Consider the following 18413-nt stretch of genomic DNA (forward strand, 5'->3'; position numbering starts at 1 on the left):
TCCACTTCTGCACTCTCGCACCCTCTGTCAGGCTACTGTTCCTATCTAGTGGAGACTTCTATGTAGCTTAGTCCTCTTTTGTAAGTGGCTTTGGATAAAAGTTAAATGTAAATACACACACACACACACACACACACGTCGAGTACCTCCATCCAGGCTGCGTGAGTTCCTCTTGCTGGACGAGCGCTGGAACAGAGGAGCCGGTCTGTCGATCAGAGAACTGGCCTGTTTGGTCTGAGCCTGAGTGCGACCGCTGTAGCGAAACTTGGAGCCCAACGCCAGGAACTTCCTGGGAGTGGTGGCCATCTCAGTGGAGGTCAATCTGTACACAAAAAACACACCAGTACTGATCCTCGACTCCCATGTGGCTGAATTCTGAAGCATTTACTCAACTCCCCAGCCATTCTCTCATCAAGACTCATTAAACCTTCTACTTTTGGTTTTCTCAGGGCACCGCGCGAGAAAGGCCCCGTTCAGACATGGTCCTTAACCATCCATCCTGGGAGATCCGGTTTTAAGTGAACCGCCTTGAATATGACTGTTAACACCTGGCATTGAGATGCATCCTGGAAGCATTTCTTCTTCAGTAGTACGCTGTGGGCGACTGGACTTGTTGACTCTTCAGTTCTTCTTCAGTTCTTCTTCAGTTCTTCAAGTCCAGTGGCCCACAGCTAACTACTGAAGAAGAGTGCGGATGACTGAAAACCTTCACCGAACATCCTGGAAGCATCTTCTGTACATCTTCACCCTCCAAAGGTTCAAGAACAAACTGACGTCACCACGTCCAAACATGTGTGACTGTGTGCGTCGACTGCACATGAATGTGGGGCCGTGTGTGGAACGCTATTGGAAACTTCAACTACACACGCACAAACATTTGTGTGTGGTGTGTGAACACGACAACCCACCTGAAGAAGGTGTGATGTTCCACACACACTTTCCACAGCTTCTTGGCTGCCTTGTAATTGGGTAGTTTGAAGCCAATGGCGCTCTCATACTGTTCTACCTGGGTTGAGAAAGTAATAAAAATAGCAAATGAATTAAACCACGTGTCTGCCTGAGCTCAATATCCTGCCACAGAGTTTCAGAGGAGGCTGAACGTCGGTTGATATGAAAAAAATCCTCTCATTTACCTCCGAGGGCCTTATTTTGACAAAGAAGCTGCTGCGCTTGTAAGAGACCTTGAGGACTTTGGGCCAGGGGAAGCGGTTGATCCTCAGTTTGTCTTTGTAGACCATCAGACCACTGGAGCAAACGCCCAACATGATGTCAACACCATCCAGATCCTGTTAGAGAGAGACAGAGAGAAACAAAGACTTCCATCAAAAGTGACCACAACCTGCAGGAAACCTGGACGTAGATGTGAAATGGTCCAAAGAAGAGAAGAAAGAAAATGAAATGTCTATTATTTATCATTTTAAAACAACTCTAAAGATGTGTTGATGTCTGGACATGTCTCTTAATCTGTCAGGAGGAGCTATATGTGAGAAAACCGCAGCTCAAGCTTCCTTGTACTGCTCACAATCATCCACCAGGTGGCAGCACAGTCCTCTAACACCGTGGATCTAAATCCCTCCTCTGATATAAACAGATTGACCTGATTTCTGACATGTCACATGTCTCCTTCCTGCTGCACACATGAAAAAACACACACATGCACAAAATACAAAACACAAAACAACATTCTGCCTAACAAGACATCAGGAAACAACTATCACCGATGTAACCTGCCCCTGCCATGGACACAGTTTGTTAACTTCAGGTTTTCTGAATGTTTAGAGTTTAAAATGCAGTTTTAAACTCAGTCTGCTTGAACACAGCAACAGACACGTATGATTTCTTACGTGTCTGCATCTGTGTCCAAAAACGAGGTAATAAGTAGAGCAGATAAAAAGGAGCTCTTGTCGTCACCTTGGCCTGGTGGAGATCCACGCCGTACATCGACAGTTTCTTGGCGTTCTCCAGGAACATCATGTCTGCCTGGGCCGGACTCATTGACCTGCGACGACACCACAGGAGGAACCAAAAGAGAAGCTGCAGTTACTGTGGCAGATTTAAGAGAGAGTGCAGAGGAAGAGCAGCTCTCTCTTTCTCTTACTCTTTCTTTTTCCTGACCCTGAATCATCTGTTATTTTCATATTCTCATACTTGGCCGGTTGTGTTAACTTTATGCTCACAATTTTAATTTCACGACAATTATTCAAAAATAAAAAAAATCTAATTGTAGGAGCCATGTCTTGTTTTATTTGTGAGATTTTACCCCCAACCACTGGGGTTGTGTTTTATTTCTTATATTCTGCCTGAGGGTGATGCCCAGGGCCCGGGGTCATGCTGGGTTATTTGAGGTCACCTGTCCTTAAACTCAGGTGTTGCTGACTGAACATTTTCGATTTGTTTAAATGTTGGAGATGGAAAAATTAAGTGGACATTGGAAGAAAATAAATCGCTGATATCATTTCAGACACTGAGTAAGAATACAGTACAGGACTTAGTTGCTCCACAAATAATCCTTCATTTTAAGTATGTTCCTCAACAAACAAGTTAAAAACATTTAACTGTAAAAGGGGCCAGAAACCATCTTGTACGCGTTTTTGCCCTTTTTTCCAGAATAACGTTCAATATCTGGCAGTTATTTACAATTTACTCCATGTTAAAAAAGCATCTTAACAATTTAATTTAGACAAAAACACTGTAGTACACGAACGCCAGATTTTGCGTGTTAAATTTGAAAAACAGGCCAACAAATGGCAACAAAGGCGCTGATTTGCCGTCTTCCTGCGACCACGCACGTGAAATTATTGTAAAAACCACGTATTGACTTTAAAGTGCGACTCAGAAACCGGTGATGCGATTCACTCTAGGTCCATATAAAGTGATAGTCGTCATCTGTCTTTTGAAAGTAAACGTCTCGCCCCTCACTTGTACGTGTGATGCAGCTCCATCATCTTGTCCTCCAGCTCCTTGGTCTGACCCTGGACCATTTTCATGTCCTTGCCGTACTCGCTGCCGTGCACCTCGGGGTCGTACTCGCCCAGCTCCGACTGCAGGGCGTAGGAGCCCAGCAGCGCCAGCGTGACGAAGGAGCAGGGAAGCAGACCCTGCAGGATGTCCTTCCGCAGCTGGAGACATAGGTAGTACCTTCAATGCACAAACAGGGGTCACATGTAGGCTTTCCACATCAGGGAGAGCGCTTGCCCTCAGAAAAGACTCTTTTTTTTTCTTTTCTGATACCTTGTTATGTCCTCAGACAGCTGCGCTGGGTCCGGCGGATAGAACTTCACGTTGAAGGTGAAGTTGTAGATGACACCTGAAGGAAAGAAACAGCGTGAGAGGAAATAACTTGAGAGCGTGTGTTTGTGGGTGAAGTTAAGCTCACCTTGTACCTGCCGGCGGATTTCTTTGTTCAAGTCCAACCAAGTCTGATCGAGAGAGTGAGAGACGAATTAACTCAACAAGTTTGCAAACTCCTATTTCCTTTCATTTGTTTTAAACCATATTTGATGCACCTACAACCATGCACCTCCAGAGGTGTCAAACTGGTGGCCCACGGGCCGAATGCGCCCCCCCCAGTCGATTACATGCGACCCACCATTTAATATGATGTTAAATGTCAACATGGGCCGCGACCTCCTCCTCATTTAAACACATGTGGTGGTAGAATAGAGAGCAATGATTTTATCATAGTAATTGGTTAAATGTAATACATTCAACATCAAATTACATATATACTGTATATAAAAGGTTTTTTGTCTATGTTATTATTTACTTAGTTTTAGATTTATTTTGTTTTTTTTTTTTTATATATAAACAGATTTATTGTGAAGTTTACGTCATTTCATATCAAAACAAACACTTTTACTTTGAAATTTTGTGAAATATCTCGGCTTGAAGACACCGTGATGGAATATCACATTATAATTGAATAAGTCTAGGTCTCGTGTTGCCCACCCGGGGGTCACACGGTTGCAGTGTTGGTCCGCGCTGTTACCCGTGCAGCAAAAAGACCAGGGTTCGTGGACCACAGCCCAAAGACATGCTCTAAAAAATGACCGTAGGTGTGAATGTGAGAGAGTGGACGGTTGGTTGTGTCTGCGTGTCCCTGCGATGGACCCTCATGTGGAGGATAACAAGGTAGGTTTCTCTAGACCCGCCCCCTCTTGACCAGACTAGATGCTCATCAGCCCGCAGGTTCATTTGAGTTTGACATCCCCGCGTCGGACGGTGCTACCTGTCAATCACACAGTGTTGTCCATGAACCCAACGCGAACCCAGCTCACCTTCACAACAGGCATCTCACAGATGGCCAGACCATAATAGTCCTTCTCCAGCAGGTTGAGGTGGTCGCACACCTTGGCGAACAGGTCCTGACCTGTGGCATGTTTCTGATCCATGGACAGGGACGACATGACACGGTGAGTATAATAAAACATTTAACAGTGTCACGTACATAGGCGGTAGTTTATCACTTATATACATTTGTATTTGTATAAAGTGAATATCCAAAAGTAAAAGTAGAAGAAGAAGAAGAAGTAGAGGATTTGTTAAGTTAAGTTAACTTCAGTGAAGAGTGCTCTTACGTCCAGCTCACACTCAAACAGAGTGTCGTCCAGCAGGGTGACTTTGATCTGCATGGTCTTGGGTCGACGTGGTGCTTTGGGAGCTTTGGCCTCCTCCTCTGTGATTTTCTCCTTCTTCTCCACCTCACCGCCTCCTTCAGGACCCGACTCCTTCTCCTCCTTCTCCTCCTTCTCCTCCCTCTCCCCCTCCTTCTCCTTGTCCTCCACGTTCTCCAGGATAGCCTCTTCTCCTTCCTCCTTATCCTTCTCTTGTTCCTCCTCCTCCTCCTCTTCCTCCTCCTCCTCCTCCTCCTCCTCCTCCTGCTCCTCGGCTTCTTTCCTCTCTACCTGGACAGCCTGACGGAGACAGTGCAATCACACGTCACAATCACACAGATTACGCAGCGGTTTGCAATAATAATCTGGGATCAGGTAAACGCTGTGTTTGTTCCTCCAGCGCCTTCATACGCGACAGGGACGGAAGCAACATGGTTATTTTTAGTTTAAATTCATCAGCTGTTATTACACACACACACACACACCTGACCTTTCAGAGCCACATATTTCACTGTCGTGGGAGAATTCTGGGTAATGCATGTGTAAGCATCTTGGAGAGATAAACCAAGAAACTATGAAGACTTTGTTTCCAGCATACATTTGTTGTGATTTTTACTGGAGTAACAATCAAAAGTAGCACCTTTGAGTATAATTCTATCATAAGAATATGTTTGTGATCTTGCTCTCCATAAAAAAAACCTTTTCCAACAGGAAACAGAAGTTTGTTTTTCTCTAACGCTTCACTTTCCTGCCACAAAGTCCATTGAGGAAAATAAGTGTCACACGCTGGAGTTCCTGGTCTGTTATAATTTGAGGCAGCATCACACAAACTTCAGTTTCCTGTTGGAAAAAAGGCTGCCAACTAAATGGTGTCAATAGGTGGTTAAATCAGTTTTTCCTGATGCCTATTTCCCCTGAGCACGTGTCTGCCTCTCTCCTCCAGAGAGCGCAGGGAGCTGCTGGATGTAAGAAAACCCTACTACACTTACTTGAAGTCAAAGTTTAAAGTTGTCTGTATCAGTGTTTGAGTGCCTCATAAAACCACATTTCAAAAACATCATGCACTTTTCTTTGTGTGTATATTAAACTGTGCTGAGGTTTAGTCAATGAACAGAGAACAGATGAGAGTGAGTTTTAAGCCGGGGACACACGGTCTCGAGGGTCAGCTGGTGCTGGTGTGTGCAGGCACTGAGCAGCATCGACAGCAGCCTCACAGACAGCTTTATACTGTACGTGCCATGTGTGTGTGTGTGTGTGTGTGCAAAAGCAATTTCTTTTTTGCCTCCACACATGAGAATTCACGCTGACCATCTTGGCGGTGTGTCCCGGGCTTTACTGCACCAGGTGCGGAGCCCGGTGTGCTCTGCTCTGCAGGCATCGCTCCTTCTCCATTTTTGCCTTCTCGCCTTGTGGCACCAGAGAGCAACGTGACTTTAAATCATGGGTGTCAAACTCTGGCCCGCGGGCCAAATTTGGCCCGCCGTGTAATTTCATTTGGCCCTTGAGGCAATATCAAATTAACATTAGAGCTGGCCCGCCGGTATTATACAGCGGCACCGCCAACTGCAAACTGAGCAGTAAAAAGGCCTGAATGGTTGATTTATTCATTGTTATTTTATTTTCAAATTTATTAGCATGTGGAAAAAGTTAATGTTGATATTTACCTCAGAAGTCTGCAAATAGAAAAGAGGCATTCAATTTTTTATCTAAATTTTATTTAATATGCCATTGATGTTTTTTCGTTTTTTTTGAAAGTAGTTTTTTCACTATTAAGTTATATAAGCGTTGCTTGTTCCATATTCAGTGTTAAAACAAATCAGTGTAGCAAACTGAGCAATAATTAACGTTTTTTTCATGCACTTTCTCTTGCTACTTCAAGGCTTGAATGTTTGATTCATTCATTATTGTTATTTTATTTTCAAATGTATTATTAGCCTGTGGAAAAAGTTTATTTTGATATTTACCTCAGAAGGCTGCAAATAGAAAAGAGGCATTCAATTTTTATCCATCCATTATCTACCGCATATCCTGTATTTAGGATGCATTCAATTTTTATTTAAATTTTATTTGATATGCCATTGATATTTTTTAATTACTATTATTATTATTTGAAACTCGATTTTGCATGTCACTATAAAGTTTTATAAGCCTTGCTTGTTCAATATTCAATGCAAAACTTGTTTGGGTCCCTATTAAAAGGTTAATTTGTTCAACCTTGGCCCGCGGCTTTGTTCAGTTTTAAATTTTGGCCCACTCTGTATTTGAGTTTGACACCCCTGCTTTAAATTATCCTTTTTTTGGGGGGGGGGGGGCTCATCAATACGGGCTCATCCAGGGATTGAACCCAGAAGAAAAAGCTCACTGCCAGATTTTTAGCGTATATACAGCGTAGAACATTAGAAAGGAAACCAGATAAAGTGCTTTTGCCCACAGATACAGAGCATACAGGCTGACCTGAGCCTCAGCACTGCTTACTGAGTGCTGATCCAGGGCCACCTCGCCCTCCGTCCTCAGTTCAGGCTCCGGGTCGGCGATGGGCGCTTTGGCCTCCTCTTCGTCCTGCTTGTCCTCCCTCTCGCCCCCCTCGCTCTCACACTGCGAGCGCCTCTTCAGGAGGGAGGAGAAGAGGCGCGAGAGGCCGCGGCTGGCAGAGTTGCGGTTGCGAGGCCTGAGCTGCGGCTGCGGCTGCTGCTGCGGCTGCTGCTGCGGCTGCTGCTGCTCCTCCTCTGGTGAGGGCGGCCGGGCGTCCTGGCCGGCTTCCTCCTGCTGCCTCGGCTTCTTCTGGTGACTCTCTGCCTCGTCTGTTGTCATGGCAACGGCTGTGGAGGTAAGAGGACAGGATCAAGTTGAGGAGAAAGAAGAAAGAAACAGTTCTCTATTATAAAAACAGCGAGAGATCACATATGAGGAGGACCTTTGCCCGCAATTATATATTTTTTTCAAAAAATCCTGCCTATTGTACCTTTAAACGGCAGCCTGAGCTGCACAAGCCAGATATTCACACTTCAGTGTCTCCCTCGTGTCTTTACTGCCACAGGGTTAAACACCAGTGTCTCAGTGAGACGAGGTGCTGATGGCAACATTTATCACCTGAGCCCGCTGTGACTCTCGCTGGTCTCACACATGCATCATGTTTTCTGTGTGTCAGAGTCATTTGTTCTTCATCGCGGCCCCTCACCCTGCAGCAGCAGCAGCAGCAGACTGATGATATTTACAGCCTCACGCCTGCTGCACACAGTCACTCACTACATCACAGCAGCAGCAGCAAAGGTGGGTGGCGGCACGAGCTGCATCAGCTGCATCAGCTGGCACCTGGAACACCACATCAGTCGGACATCTTGTTGCCGCGGCAACAACAACCACGTCAGCGGGGAAGATTAAGGAAAAGCGAGACGGCAGCGTGGGGAAAATCTATGCAACAATAAGCAGCTTTTTTTCCCCCCCTGTAACTGCTGAATCGTTACTGTATCTTGTAGCTTGTGCAAATATCGTATTTCTCCTTCAAGTTTGATTAAGGTCAAGTGTTTTGTGGTGTCTTTTTCAAAAGAGGCCACACCGGTTGAAATTATTCTCAAGTTCAAATATTAAAAGTATTTATTCCTTCGATTCTGTAAAGTTAAACAATTCCATTCAAACAAAAATTTAAATGAAAAACCATGCCCCGAGTAAAGATAACATAGAAGTGAACCGGATTTTCAAAAGCTCTCTTCTCGTCTTAACAACTACTCGACGCACTTTACACTCTGAGTCACAGTCACTCGTGGATATAAATAGAGCTCCTTTATCATGTCCCACTCACACACTAATGGCAGATCCATCTGGGTAATTTAAGGTTCAGGAGGACACTTGGACATGAGGAGCGGACACTGAACCGCTGATCTTCTAATTAACCTACTGTCCATATGATTAATACACGGGCTGTAGAGCCTTTGTAACAATGATGTCATGTGATGACATCAAAATGATCTCACACATAATTGAATTAGTTTTATCTGGGTGGGACAATGTCTTTTGTGAGGGAAATTGATTGTGGGATCCCACAAGGCAGTGTACTCAGTTTTATAAATTGTGTTATAAACAACCTGAAGACCAACACAAAGGTCCAAGTTTCTCATGACAATTAAAACCGTAAAAAAAGCGCACAGAAGACGGCACGTTCGCGCAAGGCAGCGCACGTTGCATTACCGTAATTGCGCGATAACACGGTTTGTGCTATCGTAAAAATTCCAACAGTTTCTGAAAGCTGAGAAGTTGCACGTCAAAGTCATATATGGTTAAGACTCAAACAAATGTTGTTTTAAATATGTGTTACACTGTTCAAATTTCAAAATTAACACACACAATCTGGTGTTTGTGTACAACTACAGTTAATAAATTGTTAAAACCCTATTTTAACATGCAGTAAATTGTAAAGAACTGCCAAATACTGGAAGACATTCTGGGAAAAATGGGCAAAAGAACTTAACTCACAGGACATTTTCTGTCCCTGGGACATTTTGAGGCTTAGGTGTTAAACGGTTAAAGTATCGTAGAAAGAAATTACAGATGGATGCAAAAATAATAAGCTAAGAGGAAAAACAGAATTCATCCAGTTTGGATCCCGGATCCAGAAGTAGTCATATTTGAGTTTTAAGAGCTAAATTATCTTCACTGACATCTCGTTTACACTCAAGCAGGAACAGAAAGTTTTGTCTCACGTCTGACTGTTTGTCTGAGTGATGCATGGACAGCATGACAACAGATGGTCAGTCAGAGGTGAAATTAGACAAACAGACAACAGTCAATTGTGTCCTGAGCTGCTCTATTATTTCAACAACAAAAAAGAAGAAAAGGTTCTGCAACAACAGGGACTCTGACATTACTACAACAACAAAAAGCTTCCACTTGTGTCAGTGAAACACAAATGAGTTTAATAAGTAGTTATAAAGTGGACAATTGGGCACGCAATCGAGATCCGTGGGGTTTTCAGGTTCTGGTTCTGGTTCTACAAGATAGACGTCTTTGAATCCATGGGGCTTTGAACTTCAGACCTTCAGGTTCAGCTTCTAACAAGACAATGACTGCATACCTACAGATCATCACAGATCGAAGTGTGTGTGTGTGTGTGTGTACAGTACAGTGTGACTTGGTTTATTCTGTGATTGTCCTTGTTCGACATAACCTATCGTTGTCCTAAAGTGAACCCAGTCAATCTGTGCATCATTCCTTCCATTTGTTTTTCAAAAACGAGCGTTTCCTGTTTCGTCCAGTTTTGTGTTTTTTCTATCTGACGCAAGTTACGTGACCTGATCATCACAGATTGGAACTTCTGCGATCAATAACATTTAAACAAAACATTAGTGAAACACATGTGAGGCATATTTTGAATAATAGAAACGTGGACAACAAGCTACAACATCGTTTTTATGAAAAAGAGCCTTCTATCAAGCTGGAGAAACTCCATTGATCTCTATGTGCAGTCAACAGTGAGGGCCCGGAGTAAAGGGACCGTCTACAAAGTGCAACACCCAAAAAATGATATCAAAAAACATTCAGTGACTTCACCATAATACAGTGTAGTGTCATCAAACTTTCTGTAAACTTTACTGCATAAGTCACGTAACTTGCGTTAGATGGACAAAAAATCAAAACTGGACCAAATGCTTGATATCTCTTTTTGTTTTTTAATTTTTAATTTTATTTTGAAAATCAAATGAACAGTTTGGACACACCGTCTCATCAATTACCAAGAAGACTGGACTTATGTCTTCATGATATTTCAGGGGTTTAAGAAACTTTAACAATCTGCTCCAGAGCAAACGCTGTCGTGAAAAGGTGACAGGGTGTAAAGTAAGTTTCTCAAAGCACTTTTTCACCATTTGTCTCCTATGACAACACTTTCAGGTGAGCTGGCAGGTTGAGGGGTGGACAGCTTGCCGCCACGTGAAGTTCCAAAAGCTACTGGCAGCCTGTGGTGCAGCGTGGATGCTGGCACAGCGGCATTAGTGCTGACAGGGCAGGGGAAAGTGAACACGTGGGCTCCACAGCTCCAGGTGTGCTTCTTTCTTTTTTTTTAAATCCACAGCTCACACACACACAAAAAGTGGTTCACATTCCTGTGGCTGATTGTTGAGTGGCCGTATGTTTCTGAGCAGCAGTTTGAAGCAGGTGTCACAGATAACACCAGCGTCTGCAGCTTTTCACTCCAGCACCAAGCAGCACCGCTCTGAGCTGGAGGTTTGCTCGTCAGCGGAATGAGATGTTTATGCTTCAGAAGTAAATATCACACTGATTTAAAAACAATATCATAACCTTAAAATTACGAGGACAGGTGAACGACGAGGACAGGTGAATGGCGAGGACTGGTGAACGACGAGGACAGGTGAACAATGGGAACAGGTGAACGAAGAGGGCAGGTGAACGAAGAGGGCAGGTGAACGACGAGGACAGGTGAACGAAGAGGGCAGGTGAACGACGAGGACAGGTGAATGGTGAGGACAGGTGAATGATGAGGACAGGTGAATGACTAGGACGGATGAATGATGAGGACAGGTGAAAGAAGCCCAATCTTGTTAAAAAAGTAACTTTATCTTAACTTTTGTCTGTTTATTTTGAAGTGACCTTGAAAGGCACCTACAAATAAAATGTATTATTATTATTACCCAACATCATAAATAATCATCTTCTATACATCATCACTCCATACCATAAATCCATTGACAGTGTGAAGACATTCACATAGAGTAGATTCTGCTGATGCTGAACACAAATCATTTGTAATTTTTTACCGTCCAAACAGAACACACAGCTCTGCTGCTTCACTCTGCACGATTCTCTACAGGTCAGAATGTTATTTCCCCATTGAGCTGCTATGAGGTCAAAGGTCACAGACTTACCCAGCTGCTACATGAACATCTGGCATGTGCCATGACTGTATACAGTGTGCAAACCTGAATATAATATTATTTATCCTTTCTCAATCATCTGTCCTCAGCAGAAAACAGCTGCTTATATAACTGTATAATAACAATCATATAAGTTTAAACTTGGTAAGAGTAAAAGCAGCCTTAATTCTCTGAGTTCTAAAGGTTAAATCACCAATTTTGCAATTTGCTAAAATGTGCTGTTTCATATTTAGTAAATTATTCATTGTCCAGCACTAATATTATCATACACTGCCCCGATTTCTAAAAGATTGGCATTTGTGATAGAAAAACCAAAAATCATGCCTGAGCAGTTTGAAGGTTCAGGTTGAGAACTGGTTCAAAAGTTTAAGAGTGGAATGCAACAAAAAAAACCACACTTTAGCATATTTTGTGTTTGTGACTACGTGGTGTCTTGTGTCAGTTGTGCTGAAAGTGAGCTTAAGGATTCGAAAGCGGCTTTAAATTTAATCGGGGCCCTGTGTGGGATTAAAAGCTGCTGTGTGCTGCTGTGCAGAGGAAGCCGGATGTCGGTCAGTCACTGCTGGACACACGGACACACACAGCTGCTCTGCTAGCACAAGTTTTTCCGACAACTACCCAGAGAGTGAGAATTGGCCTGACCCACATGAAGGCGCATATTTAATTATATTTAAAGGGAAAAAAAACCACATATCACAGAATCTGTGCGGGGGCAAGAGGGCAGTGAAGGGTCATTCTGCCAACGACACCCGAAGGGTAAAGACATGGAATCAGAGACGGTGATGAAATAATCACATTTAAGATGCTGTGAAAACTAAAAAAAAAATTAACAATGTGTTTGTAAACTGTGCAAATGTCACAGAAGACGAACTGGAGATGTTTGAGCTCCTTCAAGTGATCGCAAATTGACTTTTGAGTCAGTTCTGCAAGTAAGGCTGAGCAATAATGCTGTAACATTAGACGCAGTGATATAATATTCTTCATTATCGATATAACAAAGGTTAAACGTATGAAGATTATCGTTATTTTCAATATTTTGCCTCAAAGTGTATTAAATGTTTCTCCGTTTAAGAATTGTTTCCTGTACATAAAGAATAAAAAAAAAAAACAGGTTTCTTCATTAAAATATATATTGGAATATTTAAAATGTAATATAGATTTTTGGTCACGAATAAACCAAAGTTGAAGATGTATTTCTTATTTATTTTTTAGTCTATTGTAAACAACGTTAATTAAAATACTCACACTAACACACCTAAGTACAAAAATGTGCACATTGAAACCCGTTCAAATCACTATTTTTGATGCATCATGACAAAATCTTTGGGGTTGAAAATTCAAAGAAATTGTTAATATATGATAAGGAAAGGACTGATGTTGGTTTAAAACGTTAAAAAATTTAAACTATAAATTTTTTATGAACACATTTTGGTGCTCTAAGTGTGTTAACGTAACTTTTTTGAAGGCGAACCTAAGGGTTAATATCCACTCGTGTCCTTTAGACAAGGGTCTTGCTTTACGAAGGCAGCCATCTTGTGCGGCCATGTTTCTACAGCAACCATAGTTCCCTGAATCTAGAGTCTCATCATGAGATGTCACTAATTCCTTCACACTGTGGTTTTAACTGCAGGTAAGAATAAGTCACTATTTTTTCCTTTACTTTCCAGTTATTATTACGTCATTGTTTCTTCTTCCTCTACATCTTTTATGTCAATGTTTATTCAAGTTGACAAGACAAGAGGTGAACAGGTGTTTTTTTTTTCCTGAGACCAGAAAGACCAGAAAGAACAAACGACGAACACGTTCACAAGTAAATCAGGAGGGGAGAGAGATAAATATAGCCATGAAGAAGGAGTGGCAGAGAGAGGTAGCACAGCAGGTACCAAACATCTACTCCTGCAGCACCGAAGCAGCATTTTCATGGAAAACAACACATGAATTTAAAAGATTCAGTGTGAAACAAGGGCCTTTCTGAATGGAGTTTGCATGTTCTCCCCGTGTTTGTGTGGGTTTTCTCTGGGTTCTCTGGCTTCCTCCCACGGTCCAAAAACATGCAATGTGGGGATTAGGTAAATTGGACACCCTAAATTGACCATAGGTGTGAGTGTGACAGTGAATGGTTGTTTGTCTCTATGTGTGTGTGGCCCTGCGATGGACTGGCGAACTGTCCAGGGTTTACCCCGCCTATCGCCCGATGTAGCTGAGATTGGCACAGCACCCCCTGCGACCCTCTGGTGGAGGATAAAGCGGTAGATGATGACTGACTGACTTTTAACTATAAGTCACCTGAGGTTTAACTTTTGTTGCTCTGCATGTTTGTTCAAGTGAAGCAAACAGGTGAGTTGGTCAATTTGTTACTTTGCCGTCAATGTTACTCCCGTGAGCCGCCTTTTAGATTAGTTTGTCTCACAATACGATATACGATACATGGTCCACGATACCAATATTATCGCTACAATACAACGACTCTGTGAAAATCAATATAGTGCTATAACATCTGTCTAACTGACGAAAACAAAACGTCCTTCCAAGAGAACAAAGTGCATAAAGTCTAGGTATTGCAGGTGGATGGGGCATCTATTAACGTAGCTTTCTCCACCATTATCTCGTTGTAAACTCATTCTCTAAACTCACAGCACCCTCTGCTCACAGCACCCTCTGCTGGAGCATAAGGTGATTACTTCAGACAGTATGATGTACTTCTAGGCTTAATATCATGTTTTTAAAGGTTTAAATGTTTTTGCACATATATCACAGTTTGGGATGAAAAGTGACAGCGGGTTAACCAGCCTGCATGACTGTGATATGATTATGAATACAGCAAATGGACACCATTTATTTTTACCAGTGATATGTTATTTCGTTTTTCAGCTTGTACGTTTGTTTTGACTCTGGTCCAAACAACGCAGCACTGGCAGAGCTTCATGTTTCCATGACGACTGACCGGGAAAGGACGCGTGTGACATCTTTTTTACATGACTCCAGATAAAATGAGTCTCTGAAGTAACGCTAAACTTTAAAAAAAAAAAGGCATACATACGCAGGACACAAGTACGCTGGTTAGTTGTAGTGCTGTTCTTTTCGTTTAATAAACGGGCCGCTCCAGTTTGACTGTAGGCGCGCTAACGAAGCTAGCGCAGCTAACAACGCCAATGGAGCTAACTGGTAAATACTGCCAAACCGCAGACATGATGAGCTAACGTTAGCTCCTTGTCTACAGGTGTCGGGTGATCAGTTCTTCTTCACATCTCTAAAACAGCACAGCGCAACTGTTTCAAGAGCGGCGATGAAGAACCGCGTCAGAGCTAACAGAGCTCTAATACATTACGTGGTATCGGATCGGTGCATGGACTCCAGTACTCGCCGATACCGATGCCCACATTTTTGGCAGTATCGGAGGCATTTCCGATACTGGTATCGGAATCGGAACAACTCTAATGTCAATCTTTTTAAAATATACTAATTCTGGATGGTTTGTCCATTTGGGCTGCCGTAGAAACATGGCGGCCTGTGTCATGCCAGGGCCTTGCTTTTTTAAAGCGATTATACACCCACAGGAACTTACTTCCCATAAACATAATGAATGTCACATACTGGACCTTTTTGATACTCGCTAGTCTACGATCGGGTCAAAGATGCTGCCGTTCAGTTCACATCTGCGTCATATCTCTGTGCTCAGTCGGGAGGAAGAATCACATCAGATCACTTTCCCGCTCACCTCAGGGGGACACATGACACGTGTCACACAACATCACCACAAGGGAAAAAAAGACAAAAAGAGCAATGACTGATGACGATGAGCTGCTAGAGCCACTACAACTACAGTAAAGGGAAGTGTCCTGAAAGGACCTTAGAGGGAGTGAAAAAATATGAATCTGCTGCCATCATGAAACCCCAGATTATGAATGGACGCCCGAGGCAAAACTGTATGTAATGTAATGTAACATACTTTATTTATATAGCCCACAGGTGGCCAAATGCTTTACAAAATAAAAGCACGACAGACACACAGCATTAAAAAACAGACGGTAAAAAACAAATTCATGAAACATAAATCAAAGCGTGAAAGTACCAATTATAAACACACAAGAACCATGATACTGGGTATTAAAAGCCTCTCTGAATGAATACGTTATAAGTTTGGATTTAAAAAGACATATACACTATTATTATAACACATAGACATAGACCTTAAACCTTACAGAGCCTCAGAGAGAATGTTCTGTCCAATTAGGACCAGGTCTAGGTTCTCATGAGGACTGCAGGTGCTGATAAAGTCAGTGTCAGGTCCAAAAAGAGGTAAGAAAATCAAATGTCCACACACACACAGACAGACTAGAGCCTGCTGGCCGTGGATGATGATGACACAACAGCTGTAGACATGAAGACGGTGCTAATCATTGCTAATATTGACAGAGGATTCTGCGACCGATTATTCGACCATAATATGATCAAAAAATACACAAAGTGGCGCTGTTTACAGAGAAGATCTGCTCTGTCTCTCATCATCACAGCTATTTTTACTCATGTAAACACTCAAAATGTGGATTTTCCTGAGCCATTTATTCCACAACAACAACAATAAGAAGAAGAAGAAGAAAAATGATGATAATAATGATAATAACAAGCCTACTACTACTACTAATATCACTAGTAATAATAAAAAAGAAGAATCCAGCGGGGACAATAAAGGGGCGGTAGGTGTACCTGTCTGCAAATGGCGCTGAATGTGAAAGTGTCAACACCAGTGGACACAGTTTCACGTGTGACTCACTCACTCATTCACTCTTTCACTCTTTCATTCAGTCACTCACCTGCTCCACCTCAAATCATGCAGCGGAAGAAACAAGGGTCAGATAATTGTCCGCTCTCCGCCGCTCACACAGTCATTGATGAGCGCGAGCTCCGGCGGCCGAACGTTAACAATGTGTTTAGGTACCAGGAGCAAAACGGAGAGCGTGCGGGGATCCGTGTGCCCTCAGCGCGGTCTGACAGGCAGACAGCGGAGGCGCAGTGACGGTGGCTGCGTCGTGTGCGCAATGATGCTGGCGCAAAAGCGTGTAAAGGTACTGAAGAGGATTGTGTGCACATTTTTGGAAACAAAATATATATGTTTGAGGTACTTTTTGCCACATTTATCTTCAAACGCTATCTGTTTGAAAAAAGTTTTTTAGATTTTCCAAATTCTTACTTTAATCTCAGAATTCATGCCATTTAAAATTTTTTATTTCTTTCTCTTTTTTTTTACATGTGGCCCTTATCCTCTTCCATATATATTCCAGACAACAATAAAGTTGAATTGAAAAACCAGCAAGGCTGAACATACGCAGCCTGTAAGACAACACGTAGGGTTCAGGCGTCCTCCCTTCCTCCCCCTTGGCTCCCCCTTCTTTGTACAGCAGGGTGGAGCCTTGTATGTAATAAGGCAAGTGTATTTTGTGGCAGTGACCAATGGGAGCAGTGGAGGCAGCAGCCTCGTCCAATCACAGCCCTCAAAGCTGCTGCTCGTGGCAAACCTCCACAATCAGTAACCAAGGTTCCCTGTGCCATAAAAAAAGAAAAAGAAAATCAATGCCTCCATTTTTTACACAGCGATTGCAAAACAGTGCATGAGCGAGAAAAGATGGAGAATGGATTTATTTGAATTCAAATACACCGACAAGAGCCTCAGCTCTGTGTTTTTATGTAATAATACATTTTCTTTTTATATGAGAATGACTATTGACTACAATCACCCAACACCATCTTACATAACAGTGTAGTAGTCACACGTCCACACAAGTGCCTGTGAAAGAGGCTTCTGTGTGACGAGATCTGGCAACAACAACATTTTAACAATGAACACTAATAACACGGAGGATAAGGGACAACAATAATGTAATAAAGGTGCTGTGGATGTCAGCTACAAGACAACAGGTGATGAGCTGAGTGTGAGAACATGAATAACACTCTCACACAAACACGACAAACAGCCAGTGTGTTATTTTCATACACATACAGTACGACCTGCGTGCAGATGCGCGTGTGTAGACGTAATCTGCCTCCGTACTAACACACCTGAAGACACGCTGGTATAAACAGGTTTCTCTTCTCTGCAGTTGTTTCCTGAGGCAAATATTCACATGCAAGGAAACGTGAATAATCGTTTTTCTTTGTCGTTTTGAGAAAGTTCTCCATGTTTTTGTGTTGAAGATCCCAGTAAAAGTGAGCGTAAAATCTCCATAAATACAACATAGTTTCTGGAAATGTTTTCTTCATGCACACATGTCCTACTGTCCATAACCCCAATATCCTACTGTCCATAACCTCAATGTCCTACTGTCCATAACCCCAATGTCCTACTGTCCATAACCTCAATGTCCTACTGTCCATAACCCCAATATCCTACTGTCCATAACCTCAATGTCCTACTGTCCATAACCCCAATATCCTACTGTCCATAACCTCAATGTCCTACTGTCCATAACCCCAATGTCCTACTGTCCATAACCTCAATGTCCTACTGTCCATAACCCCAATGTCCTACTGTCCATAACCCCAATATCCTACTGTCCATAACCTCAATGTCCTACTGTCCATAACCCCTATGTCCTACTGTCCATGGTGATCATTGTCTTCTTCCTTGTCTCTTTGTTTCTGTATCAGTGGACCTCTTCACATAACTCCTATGTCCTACTGTCCATAACCCCAATGTCCTACTGTCCATAACCCCAATATCCTACTGTCCATAACCTCAATGTCCTACTGTCCATAACCCCTATGTCCTACTGTCCATGGTGATCATTGTCTTCTTCCTTGTCTCTTTGTTTCTGTATCAGTGGACCTCTTCACATAACTCCTATGTCCTACTGTCCATAACCCCAATGTCCTACTGTCCATAACCCCTAAGTCTTACTGTCCATAACCCCTAACTCCT

At 42.7% G+C, this 18413-nt stretch overlaps 2 protein-coding genes across 7 annotated transcripts in view; both read right to left on the reverse strand.

The window, feature by feature from the left end:
- epb41a (erythrocyte membrane protein band 4.1a) overlaps window positions 1–4824 on the reverse strand; it is a 47415-nt gene extending 42591 nt beyond the window's left edge. For 5 of the 6 annotated variants that reach the window (XM_058618535.1, XM_058618534.1, XM_058618531.1 and 2 more), the window contains exons 1-9: window positions 4578–4737; window positions 4278–4382; window positions 3377–3419; window positions 3232–3307; window positions 2920–3138; window positions 1912–1999; window positions 1134–1286; window positions 909–1006; window positions 147–322 (exon numbers count right to left, since the gene is read on the reverse strand). In XM_058618535.1, coding sequence (XP_058474518.1) covers window positions 147–322; window positions 909–1006; window positions 1134–1286; window positions 1912–1999; window positions 2920–3138; window positions 3232–3307; window positions 3377–3419; window positions 4278–4382; window positions 4578–4631 — 1012 coding nt within the window. In that variant the 5' untranslated portion in view covers window positions 4632–4737. Of the gene's footprint in view, window positions 1–146; window positions 323–908; window positions 1007–1133; window positions 1287–1911; window positions 2000–2919; window positions 3139–3231; window positions 3308–3376; window positions 3420–4277; window positions 4383–4577 lie in introns of all 6 variants that reach the window. The other variant, XM_058618536.1, reaches the window with a different exon arrangement.
- Window positions 4779–16445, reverse strand: LOC131447847 (protein 4.1-like; the record flags this gene model as incomplete). Its single annotated transcript, XM_058619929.1, has 3 exons — window positions 16312–16445; window positions 7068–7432; window positions 4779–4913 (listed from the first exon to the last, which is right to left on the reverse strand). Coding segments are annotated over exons 2-3 (492 nt in total), but the record flags the coding sequence as incomplete, so codon positions are not given.
- Window positions 16446–18413: the final 1968 nt, after the last annotated feature.

Source organism: Solea solea, chromosome 20 (genome assembly GCF_958295425.1).
Source record: "Solea solea chromosome 20, fSolSol10.1, whole genome shotgun sequence".
NCBI lineage: Eukaryota > Metazoa > Chordata > Actinopteri > Pleuronectiformes > Soleidae > Solea > Solea solea.